At 35.2% G+C, this 12,751-nt stretch overlaps 1 protein-coding gene across 5 annotated transcripts in view; it reads left to right on the top strand.

The window, feature by feature from the left end:
- Positions 1-12,751, top strand: part of ARHGAP20 (Rho GTPase activating protein 20) — a 138,144-nt gene that overhangs the window by 16,139 nt on the left and 109,254 nt on the right. For all 5 annotated transcript variants that reach the window (XM_068556246.1, XM_068556243.1, XM_068556242.1 and 2 more), the window contains exon 2: positions 1,474-1,556. In XM_068556246.1, coding sequence (XP_068412347.1) covers positions 1,477-1,556 — 80 coding nt within the window. In that variant the 5' untranslated portion in view covers positions 1,474-1,476. The remainder of the gene's footprint in view (positions 1-1,473; positions 1,557-12,751) is intronic.

Here is a 12,751-nt window from a genome sequence, read left to right as displayed (position 1 = left end):
GAGGGATTACAGATTCTTCTGGGAATCTGATGAAAACTGTGGGCTTTCTCTTCAGAAGGAAGGCACCAAATACTATCATGTAAAAAATTTTATACAATTTAACCTGCCCTGAAACTGATTCATGGTTAATAACTCCTGATTGAGAAGTATGGTGTTCTATATTTCTTACCCATTTGTTTCCTGTTCTTTATTAATCTTTTACATAATTGTTTCTGTTGCTGTCTGAGGTATACTGAGGAGGTTTGGGCATTTAGTTTTCACATGTGAGCCAAAAGATTAATGGAGGGAACAGCAACACTGAAGCCATGGCACTGCTGACAACAATAACGGGAGAGATCCATGGGGGCATGGTGAAATTGGGGGAAAAGAACTGTGCCAAAGAAGTCTAGTACCCCCTTCTCATTAGCTGATTTTTCTTCTCTTCCTTAGGATGATCTAGGTTTTATTAAGAAACAGTTCCTTTATGAATCATGTAATGAGATACTGATACTGAGCCACTTGGTTTTATGTGGGGTTTTTTTAGAGCAGCATCCAGTCCCAAGCATGGCTGGCTTAGGCCCTCAGGTAGTGGGTGAGACTTCTGGCCAGGAAAGGGTGAGAGGGTAGAGCAGGAAGAATGCTTTGGTGACACAGCCTGAACTTCACTCATGGCTATTTGTGACTGTATTGTAAATTTTCACATTTATATCCAGTGGCAGTTCCTCTGACTCTATCTAGAGGTGTTAAATCTGTAAGATTGAAAATTTAGGGAGTAATTGTCGGGTTAATTCAAGTTGAATAAAACCTCACCACAAATTTTAGGTCCTGTAGAACAGAGTACCTGAATTATCCAATTAATCCTATATTTATATACCACTTAGAAAAGAAAAAAAAATTCTTTTTTTTTTTTTAAGTTACAGCAAAAAAAAAAAAAAAAAATCTCTTTGGAAAAACAGATTCCCCAATGTGTAAATATTTAAATTTGAATGTCTATTAAATGTGTAAGAAATCTAGTCTCCATCTTGTGCTTTAACTACTTATCTTCTCCGTTTACTTGATCTCTTCAAATTCTGTCTGTCCCTGAAGCCCAGTTTGGGGCCTAACCTACCAATGAAATAGAACTAGTAGAACCTACTCTGATGACGTTTTAGAGTATAAAGTACATAATCCAGTCCTGCCTTTGGCATAGGGCCTGGCACATAATAAGCAGTAAAGCTGCAGTTGATGATAATGGTTATGAGCTGTTTTCCCAAATACTCTAGTCACCATTTAACCACCTTGTTCTCTGACCATAAAAAATACTTAACTGCCTGTACCACTTTTTGGCACTTACTATCTTAGTTTAGATGTTATTATTTTATTTCCAGAATAAGATTGCAAGCTCCTTGATAGGTAAGGATAGGCAATACAAAACTTGCTGAGTTGGATTGAAAATTGGCATTTACTTGCTTTACAAGCCATGTGGTCTTCATTGTGATCTTTTTTCCTCTACAGAAAATGAAAACACTAGCAGAAAGGAGGAGGAGCGCTCCGTCTCTTATCCTGGATAAAGCCCTGCAAAAGCGACCTAGTACCAAGTAAGTGAAAAGCTTTGTATTACACATTTGGTATGTGCTTCATTTCTTTTACCTGTGGGGTTTGTTTGCTTTTTATCAAGACCAGAATTCTCTGTTAAATAGTAGAAAATATTACCTCTGAGTTTATTTAATAAGGTCTATTCTTTATGTGAAACTTAAAGCCTTTTAAGAGCTGGTGATCAATTGCTTTAAAACTGATTCAGAAGTGAATCTTACATCACATGGTACACAAACATGCATGTTCCACACATTGTTAAAGTTTATTTGTGGAAACAATTAGAAATCAGTATACTAAAGATAAGTTATTTTAACCACTATACATGTTTGGTTATGCACAAACTTTTGCTTACTTTTTATCATAAGGTGATGCCTGTGTATGGGTAGAAGGCAAGTTTTTACCAATTTTAGATATGAAGAAAGATAGCCAGATTAAGATTATTAAAAAATTGAGTGTTGATTTCTTTTAGGCATTATTGGTTAGATTAATTAGTGATTAATTAGTGAAATTTAAAGTGGAAAAACAGGCTGTGGACATCTTAAGAGAGTCTTTCATAATACTTAGAAATTGAATGGCTATTCAATCATTAATTTATTCAATAAGTTTTAATGGTATTTTAACTCAGAGGTATTTTATGTTCAAAGGAAACCTGTGATGATTTTCCTCTAATATGTGAATCCTTTCATGTAAAGTGAAGTCCTTATCACTTTTTTAAAAGTGAGGGTATATCTGATATTTCTATGAATGGTGTGCTAATTTAACATAAAATCTATGTGAAGGCATGGAATTTTTTTTTCAGTGTCCAAAATAAATTATATAGCCAAATCCCAAAGAGTGAAACTTTCAAAATACCTAAGTCCCTCCCCTCTTAGTACTCAGCAAGTTCTCAGGCAGCTCCCCCAGCTGCCCACAAACGACACACGCTTTAGTCATTGGGTTGATCAGAAAATGTAAATTACTTTTGATAGATGCCTAATCAAAATTTAATTAGGAAGATATTCATCTGCCAAATGAATAATACAGTAATATACCTCAGTGCCATATATAAATGACTTTTAGATTGTTTACATTAGTATATCTTTGCATTCATGTGGATAAGAAAAGAATGGTTATATCTTCACAGTTTGACCTTGATTACCTAGAAAACTCAGGAGAAATTATTTTTTAGGGGAGGTAGACAGAGGAGGCAGAATTGTCTTTAATTCTACTATATATGTAAAAATAGCTTTATTATTCACTTTTTTAAAAACAGGTAAACAGTTTTAGGTAAAATTTTTTATTGGAAGTTCCTGGGATGAACATGTGTTAAGCTTTTTAATTAAAAGTAGCCCTTATTTATATCAGAGAAGCTTTAGCGCCAAATCAGGGGTCAAATAGTGGCCCACTTACCTGCTAACCCAGGGTGAGGATTTACAACAGTATGCATGTAGGTACTGAAAGTTCATATAGACCATTGGTTCTCAACAGGGTGGTACTAACCTCCAGGGGGCATTTTGGAATTTTGTGAAGCAAAATGATTTAGGGGGCAGTCGCCAGAGTTACTAGACATCGCATAATGCACAGGACATCCTATACAACAGTTTTGTGGCTCCTGCATAGTTTTTGAATGTCGCATGTATGGGATACTTGTGAAGGGGGGGAAAATAACTTTATATAATTATCTATGCCTATAACTATGTTTTATATACAAAGTATTTTATATCCTTTTATGTAGATTTAATGAACACTAAAGTTTCCAGAAATGTAGCTACCTTGCATACCAAGAGATAATTGCACTTCGTGTTGTTTGGAATCATTTCAAAAAATCACTTGGCTTTACTTCATTTTCTCATACTTGTTGCATGGAATAGTTTCTTATCATCCTACTTATCTTAAATCTAAATATATTCATTATAAGTAGGTGTAAGCATCTGACTACTTCATTGTCTTTTAATATAGTCATGAATGAGCATATACATATTGAAATACATAATTTATTATTAATTACTTTCATTTCCCTTTATATTACTATCAGGGTATTTTATCGACACTTTTGAAATTCTGTTAAATATCTGTGAATTTTGTTTCAGGATAGAAAAGGAGGAATTGGAATAAATGTATATGCATTTGTCCTTTATATAACAAAGGGACATTGGATCTAGGATTGAGAATGACTGATAGAGATTAAGTACCAAGTTAGGGAAAAAGCTAACACTTACCTGACTTACTGGGGTTGTTTTGAGTTAGAGAACCAATATGATAATATACAGCCATGTCCTTCCCCACTCCTGCCTCCCCATCACCTCTGCAATAATTGGTGCTTACATTAGAGTCAGTTTCCCAAATTCCTGCCTCAGAAATAGGGAAATATGATGGTTTTTTGGCAAAATGAAAAAGGAAAAAAGTATATTTAAGTTGAAGATGGATATGTTTTAATCTTCAGTTTATTTCCTGTGAGTTTCTCCAGGTCAGTAGTGTGAGTGCATAGCGCAGGGGAACAGGACCTTCACCTATCTTTTAGAAATAATGCTTTTATGCTATGTAGTATTGGGTGGTTAATGTGTGTACAAAAAAAAAAAAAAAAGCTATTGGGTGTTGAATGTGTACAAAATATTTGTAAGTAGTGTAATCTCAGGATTGGAAAGAACCTTAAAGGTCATCTAGTCTGGTGGTTTCCGAAGCTTTTAAAGTCAGTATTCTGCAGAGGGACACAGACATCTACATATTTTTCAAAAACTCTTCATAGTTGATTCTGATACACTCTTGGTAGAGAACCACTGTGACAGGCTACAAAAGAATCCTTTCATAAAAGAATGCTTTTAAAAAGGGAATACTGAACCAAAATTTTAAGGAAGTACAGAATTATAATATGTATTTCTTATAAAATAGTGTGGACATTATAAAACCAAAAGCAAAGTCCCCTCTCCATCCCCAGGGGTAACCATGATTAATCATTTGTATGTCCTTCTAAACCTTGTCTATGCAAGTGTGATTAGAATTTTTATTTGCTTTCTGTAATGTTTAAATTCTCACGTTTATATAGATAAATTAGTTCTTTGCATTTTCAAGTCTTGCAGTTTTTTAAAAAAATTAAAGATCAAATCCTATTACAACAACCATTCAAGAAAGTCTTTGAATTTTGACCATCTTTATATAATGTACACTCCTGAAAAGTTACATCAATCAGTTAATGAACTTGCTATTTTAAAGAAACTTTGTAGTGAATTGTTTTATAAAGTAAATCACTTCTTTTTTCAAAGTTGTTAAAAATAACTCAAATTTTCATAATTGGAATTTTGCTTTTCCATAATTTATACCCAGGAAACAAGGAAAATTTCTGAAGTCTAAGCTGAGCACACCTATTTGAAGTAGAACTTTATGCAACAAAATTCGAGTACCTAAAAAGAATCTTTACTATCTCTTTGCATGTAATATCATGGGAGCTAACCTATAAAAGATTTGTACACAGGGTGTGGACAGACAGCAAAGAAATTGTTTTATTTATTAGCGTTGCATATTTCTTGAGTTAAATAAAGCCATCATAGCATTTCATATTTCTTGAGTTAAACCTATATTTGATTTTGGCTTTGCAGTAGAACGTTATTTCTACTGTTGTCCCCTAGTTAAGGTGTTATTTAGTAATTAATGACTTGTAGGTGATAAAGCTTTTGTCCAAAGTTTAGCAAACATCCACAGAGGATTTAATGGAATCCTTTCATTTAACAGCTGTTGCATCTCAATTTTTATTGAATTTAATTAATAAGAGCTAGGTTTAAAAGAGGAGGAAATAGGTTAAGCGGTGACTTAAATGTGTTTATGTGTTAAACACAGTTTTATCTCCAAAATTCTTTGTTCAACCCATCGAGTTCATAAGGAAGGGGCAATTTAGAGATTTTAACTTTTTGGGGGGTTATCTGGACACCATTGATCAGCTGGAGGTGATTCCTCTAAGTAATTATTATATTAGCTGGTATAGCAGATGACACGTATCTTTCACACTAAGAAGGTTAGTGGTTTTCCAACATGGCTGCACTCAGCTGTTTTTACTCTCAAACACAATAGTGTTCAGTTCTGTGTTTAAGGATGACCTCACCTCATGTAATAGACATCCTCCTGGTAAGACTCTGGGCACCTATATTAGAGGGCTTAGTTTCCTTAAAAGTAAAATGAGAGTATTGAAGTTATTATCTGTTAAACCCTTCTACTTCTAGTTCTATTGCTATATAATTATGATTTGTTGAAATTCAATACTTCCTACACTTACTCGGACTTCTAAATCATTCTTAATTACTTGCAGTTTCCTAAACACAGTATACTGTCTAGCATTGTCTCAAATGTCACTTCCTTCAGGAACTCCTCTAAGCCTTTAAATAACATTCGTGCTCCTATAGCACCTTGTATATCTTGAACCACAGCACTCATCCCACTGCACTGGCATTACAGTTTATGTCATGTTCCCTTTAATGTCGCTGACATTTGTTAATAAAATAATGCCTTATAAATAATATCTGGTGTTCAATTATTATTTGTTGGATGAATCAGTGAATGAGCAAGTGATTCCATTTCCAAACTACAATAGGAATTTAATAAGTTAGCACAGTAGTTTCTGACTCTCCTGCCCTCCTTTGAGTAGCCAATACATAAAAGACCTTCCTTGTTCATTGGTATTATTTGTGAAATTCTGGCTAGGGAAAAAGGAAGATTACTTTTAACAAAATGATTCTGAGTTATTGTTAGGAAGTTATTTCATGCAGCAGAATACCACAAGAACTCATGTATGTGGTCTGTAAATACCACATATAGTGGCATTCTTGTGGTACTTCTTCATCATTTACTTAGGGATAAGTTAAAGTCATACAAACTTTTCTTCCAGAAATTCACTTGTTTTGATGTGGTATTCAGCCTACCTTGTAGAAAAATACACAAAAATATACCCACTTTTGTTTTAAGTTACAGTGTTAGCACTTTCAAGTTAGTATTCACCCATCTCCATCCTTACCTCCAAATCAATTTATTGTGTGTGTGCTGCTTGAAAGACTTTGTAGTAGGTACTTTACATATATTACATTTTAAATCTCTGCTTATTGCTGCTGAGAGGAGAGAAAGGCAATGCCAAGGGAGTGTTGTGGTGCAGCAGGAAGTGCTTGGGCTTTGGCTGCATTCAAATGCTGACTCTCCATCCTGATTTTCTGTGTGACCTCAGATAAATTACCTAATCTCTGAGTCTCAGGGTCTTCCTCTGTAAAATATGAATCTAATGCTTTCATAGAATATGAAATGAGAAAATAAGTGAAGATGTTTAAAAGATTGACTTAGTTATTATTAGTTGCCTCTTTCCTTCCCTTAGATATATTTCATTTTCAAGCTTTAAACCTCCTGAATTATCCAGTACCATTTGTTAATGAAAAGCACCTACTTTATTATCACAGCATTGTATGACTAGAAACGAATCATTGAGCCTGGCTCATTATATAGTAGAAATTGAGTCAAAGACTTGCCCTAGGTCACACAATTGATTAACATTAGAGATAGGAATGGAAATCCAGGTCTCTGATCTTGATGGAATATTCTTTGCATTACACAAACAAAAGGAATATGATATAGTATCTAAGAGCATGGATTCTGGAGCCAAACTGCCAGGTTTGAATCCCAATATTGCCCCTTACCAGTCATGTGATCTTGGGTAGGTTTTTAAACCAGGGATAATAATAAACCCTACCTCATAAGGTTGTAAGAAAGCCTAAATAGGTATTATATATGTAAAACTTTTAATGTAGTCTCTAGCACATAATCAGTGCTTTTATATTTGAAGGCTATGTTGTTGTTATAGTGGTAATAGTAGTAGTAGTAGTAGTAGTAGTAGTAGTAGTAGTAGTAGTGGAAGCATTAATAACAGAAATAGAAGTTCATATTATCCTGGTAAAGAGACTCTTTGAGGACCATAATAGATGGAAAATTTTTAAAGATGAAAGATGCAATCTGGAAGCTAGCTAGACTCTAGTATTAAATTCATTTTAGCAAGATAATTATATTTCCAGGCCTGGCCTGAAGCAAGGTTAGCTCAGAATATTTGGGATTTATTCCTGGTAGACCCTGACAATTCTTGAGGTCTCCCTAGGCAAAAATTCAAAGTATACCTAGGATGATTCTGGGAAATAAGGGCTTGAGACATGGAGGATTGACCTGCTTTGCTTGGCCACTTGAGATGAAGGGGCTCCAGGAGCGTCATATGTGCCAAAGCTATGAATCAAGATTAGACACATATAGAATTAGCTAGTTTGGGGTAAGGATACTAGGGTGAGAGAGCCAAAGCAGAAGCCATTCGAGACTAGGAAAGCAGCTGTTTGCTAACTGACTTCTTCCTTTTGGTCAGTTCACTCCTGTTATGTATGAATCTACACACACACACACACACACACACACACACACACTCACTCACTCACTCACTCATATACACGCTAACATCGTCCTACTCAGAATGTCCCACATTGTGTTCTGCAAATTCCTCATCATTCCATTTCCTTTTTCTCTGTCATGTTAGCATCTAACATCTAATTAGTCTAAAGTGGATGATAACTTGCCATACTTTCAAATACAAGGAGAACATTTATACTCTGGAGTAGTTTACTGAGGATTGGGGTCAAATCTACTTTCATAAGAGAATGAAAACCTGCTTCTACCTGTGATAAGTGTAAACTTGACAGATATGGTCATTGAAATGAACTGAATGATCTCATAAAGGCCACCTTCATGCTGAGACTCTAAGATAGTTATGGTAACTGTTTGATAGAATTTAAGGGAAAAGTCAATTTAAAAGGGAAGTTACTAGACTTTCCTTTGGAATTCTATAAACCTTCTGTACCTAGATACAATTTTTTGATACAAGACTTTTAAATAAAATTTTAAATTTTAGAGGAATTTAAAAAAAAAATCTTTAAGACCTTTTCAAAATTATAATAAACTATACTGTTATATTACCTTAGATAAAAACCTGTATTCAGGGTTTTTTTTTAAGAAAAAAACACTATTCATTGTGCTGCCTTGCATTACATGCCAGTTGGCTGTAAATAAGGCCTATTCCTACAGTTTTGGACAATGTGTTCTGAGGTTTGAGGACCTGTAGATGATTCAAGGTATGTGATGAGCAGAACACCAAGTAGAAATTTAATACACGAAGATTACCAGCAGTCTACAGGGTCCCTCCTTTCCTTGCAAGGAACATTTTCCAAAGTAAAAATCAGATGTAAAGGAAAGAGATGGCAGCAATTGCTTTGTAAAGTGGCGAAGTTGGCAAATTTTTACCAAAATGGAATTCATTGCTTTGTTAAGCAAAAGGTTTCCCAGGCCCACATATCACTTTATTCTCTTCAAACTACTTTTCGTATTCTTTAAAAATGATCAAATACATCTGTTCCTGGTGTAGTATGCTATTTTCCTATCGTATTCTGGGAGGAAATCTTTAGAAGATGTAAGTCTCTCCACATTCTAGTGAGCTTTGATAGGGCCAAATTAATTTATTTCTGCACTTGCAGAACAGTACATCCGTTTAATTTCTTTATTCCAACTATAACCTAATTTGTTAATTGCAGTTATGATTCAGTTTTATCTTTCATTTTGGCACCAGGAAAGCACTGTCTCATTAGTGAATGTTTATTCACTTTTCCTCACCCCTCTCCACGGGGTTAGCAGGCTGTCCTAAGACATCCTTACTATATTGGGCTAAATACTGCCTTACCCTGTACATCTTGAAAGATTTCTCAGGGGAGCTTTGGAATTTCATGATTGACTTTCCTTCAAAGCCTTTAAAAAAGCAGAAGAATAATTGTTAGTATTATTGAGAACCTTCATACTATTATGGTTAAGAAAGTATGGACTATGGAGCCATTCTTCCTGGGTTTGAATCTGGCCTTCCTTATTACCAAGCATGAGAACTTTGGCAAGTTTCATAACCTCTTCAGGCCTCACTTTTCTCATCTGTAAAATGGGGATAACCTCATAGGGGATTAAAGGAGTTAAAATTGTAATATATCTGGCACATTTTAAGCATTATATAAGTTTTTTGTTAAATAAAATTATTAAAAATATATAAATCCTTGTGCTGCCATGTCACATAATGTCTAATTCTCTTAATGTTCAGGTATAGGTTTTTCTTCTACTTGACTACCTGCATTTTGAGTGAAAGGACCATGTTTTCTGCTCTTATATCTGCATATTTAGTGCTAGGTATAGAACAGATATTCTATAAATATTAGCTGAGCTGAATGAGTGATTCTTCCCCTAGCTAAGTAAGTCAACTCTCAGCTGGAGTAGAAAGAGGGATAAGAGTCCACTGCTGCCTGAGAAAGTGACACAGCCAGCGTCGAAAAGCTACACAAAGAAATACCAATTCTGGAGTGACCAGCAGTTTAATGTTTGTTGATTTAATGCTCACATGTTTAACGCCTCAGCTGTATAATGAGTCACTGCCATTGATTCTCTGGTGCATAGCTCCTGGTGTAATGAGAAGACACAGGGAATGGATTCTAGTTTCTGCTCTGTCAGTAATGACCCTGGTGGAGTCACCTAGCCTTTCTTCAACCAGGACTCTTTCCTTACCTTTCAGTGGTGGGAGGAGTGGGAGGGTTCAGTTGACTAAATCCTTTATATACTTTCTCCCACCAGCCCCCAACTGTACAATTTTGTGTTTCTTTAGGCTAACCATAACTCAGTCACAAGGAGAATGGAAAATAGTATGAATGCTTCTTACAAACCCTTTTATCACAACTCTTAAAACATGTCCAAGTGTGTGCCTGTCACACTACTAAGAAATGAGTATCCTCCTTATCCTCTTTTAGTGCAGAGGTCAAGCATTTGCTTATGTGGGATCTTTGGTCAGTTTATTGTCATAATGTCATTTTGGTACCCAGTTCTCCATAATGGCCCCAATGATTCCTACCTCCTGGAATTCACATACTTGTCCAGTCCTCCCACACACATTGTATCTGAATTGATCTCTGTAACCAATAGGATATTGCAAAAATGATGATTTATCACTTCTGAGATTAGGTTATAAAAGACCAAGCTTCTGTCTCGATTGCTCTCACGCTTTCTCCGTCTCTGTAATCATTTTCTCTGGGGGAAGCAATGTCCTAAGTAGCCATCTACAGAGAGGCCTATAATGGGAGGAACTGAAGCCTCCAACCAACAGCCACGTGAATAACCTTGCAAGTAGATTTTCAAACCCCAGTCAAGTCTTCAGAGATTGCAGCCCTAGCTTTACTGCCACCTCGTAAGAAACCTGAGCCAGACTCACCCAGCTAAGCTACTCCCTGGTTCCTGACCCTTAGAAACTGTGTGGGATAATAAATGTTTGTTGTTTTAAGTGGCTATGTTTTGGGGTAATTTGTTATGTAGCAAGTGATAACCAATACAGTCATCTTCAAGTCATGAAACTAGCTTTCTAGAACGCGTCTCCTATATATCTTTTATGTATTCTTACTGGTAGAAGTGGAAAGATGGAAACAGATACTGTTCCCATTTATAAATGAAAACGCTCATTCCCCAGATCATGTAATTTGTTGGAAAAGGGGCCAGTTGACATTCTTTCTTTAAACAGCTTTATTGAGATACAGTTCATACCATTTAATTCACCCATTTAAAGTGTACAGTTCAGTGGTTTTTAGTATATTCACAGAGTTGTGCAGCCATCACAGCTTTTAAAGCATTTTCATCCCTCCTAAAAGTAACCCCATAGCCATTAGCTGTCATTCTTCATTCTCTCCCATGTCCCTTCTTTCCCTATCTCTAGCTTTAAGCAGCCACTGACTTCCTTTCTGTCTCTATAGCTTTGCCTCTTCTGGACATTTCATATAAATGCAGTCATGCACTATGTGGTCTTTTGTAACTGGCTTCTTTCAGTTAGCATGAAATTTTCAGGGTTCATCTATGTTGTAGTTTGTATCAATACTTCATTACTTTTCTTTGTTGTTAATATTTCATTATATGGATAGAAACAACAGTTTTGTTTATTTGGTCATCAGTCGATGGACATTTGGGTTATTTTCACCTGTTGGCCATTATGAATAATGCTGCTGTGAACATTCATGTGCAAGTTTTTATGTTTCATTTCTCTTGCATGTATCCAGGAGTGGAATTGTTGCATCATATGGTAACTCTATGTTTAGCTTTTGGAGGAGCCAAATATTTTCCAAGGCAGCTGCACCATTCCTACCAGCAATATATGATGGTTCTGACTTCTCCACATCCTTACCAATCCTTGTTATTTTCCATCTTTTTACCTATAGCCATCTTGGTGAATGTGAAGAGGTATCGCTTGTGGTTTTCATTTTCATTTCCCTTATGACATTGAGCATCTTTCGTGTGTTTATTTTCCATTTGCATATCTTTTGGGTGGGAATTTTCCATTTAAAACTTAGAACATTTTTAATTGGGTTATTTGTCTCTTTATTAATGAGTTGTAAGAGTTCAGTATTCTTAATATTATGTGTGCATATGCAAAGCAAAATACAGGATTGTAGCATTAATTTGTAGCTTCCAAGGCTCCCAAAGCACTTGAGCCTGAAACATCTGGAAGATCAACCAAGTTTCAGTTGTCTAATTCATTTTGTATCCATATAACTTTGGCTTGGTCTTTTTTTTTTTTTTTCCATTGAGACTAACCCTTCAGTTTTTGGAAAAAAATAATTTCTGCAAAGTGAATCCAATATGGTCCTGTGGCAGGTTTCTGTGATGCATACTCTATAAATTAACATTAATTTGGGACATTTAATAATCCTAACTTTTTTGATAATTATGGTTTTCTAGAATAGCTGCTTTTTTGTTTATTTTCTACAACACATTTTTTAATAATTATAAAGTTAATATACGTGTATTTTAGAAAATTTGGAAAATGCAGAGAGGTACAAATAAAATTTTGGTCTGCATTCCTAGATATCAACCTTGACACCTTTTTCTGTCATTTGACTTCAAATTTTATGTATTTTATGACTGAATCATCAACATGATCATAAATAATGCTTTATACGGTAGAAACATTCCGTACTTACCATATTTGTCTTATATATGTAAACATTGAAGTAGAAAGAGGAAAACAAAGCAGCTGCCTTAAGGCATGAAAGAAGGCTTCAAAGAAGTGATACAGTATATGCTGAGTTTTAATGGATGAGTAGGAGTTCTTTAACATAGGAAATGGGTGACATAATATTCTAACAATGAGAAC

The sequence above is a fragment of the Eschrichtius robustus genome, chromosome 11, assembly GCF_028021215.1.
Source record: "Eschrichtius robustus isolate mEscRob2 chromosome 11, mEscRob2.pri, whole genome shotgun sequence".
Classification (NCBI taxonomy): Eukaryota; Metazoa; Chordata; class Mammalia; order Artiodactyla; family Eschrichtiidae; genus Eschrichtius; species Eschrichtius robustus.
The sequence above is the reverse complement of the archived record's forward strand: the minus strand, read 5'-3'. Positions and strand labels throughout refer to the sequence as shown.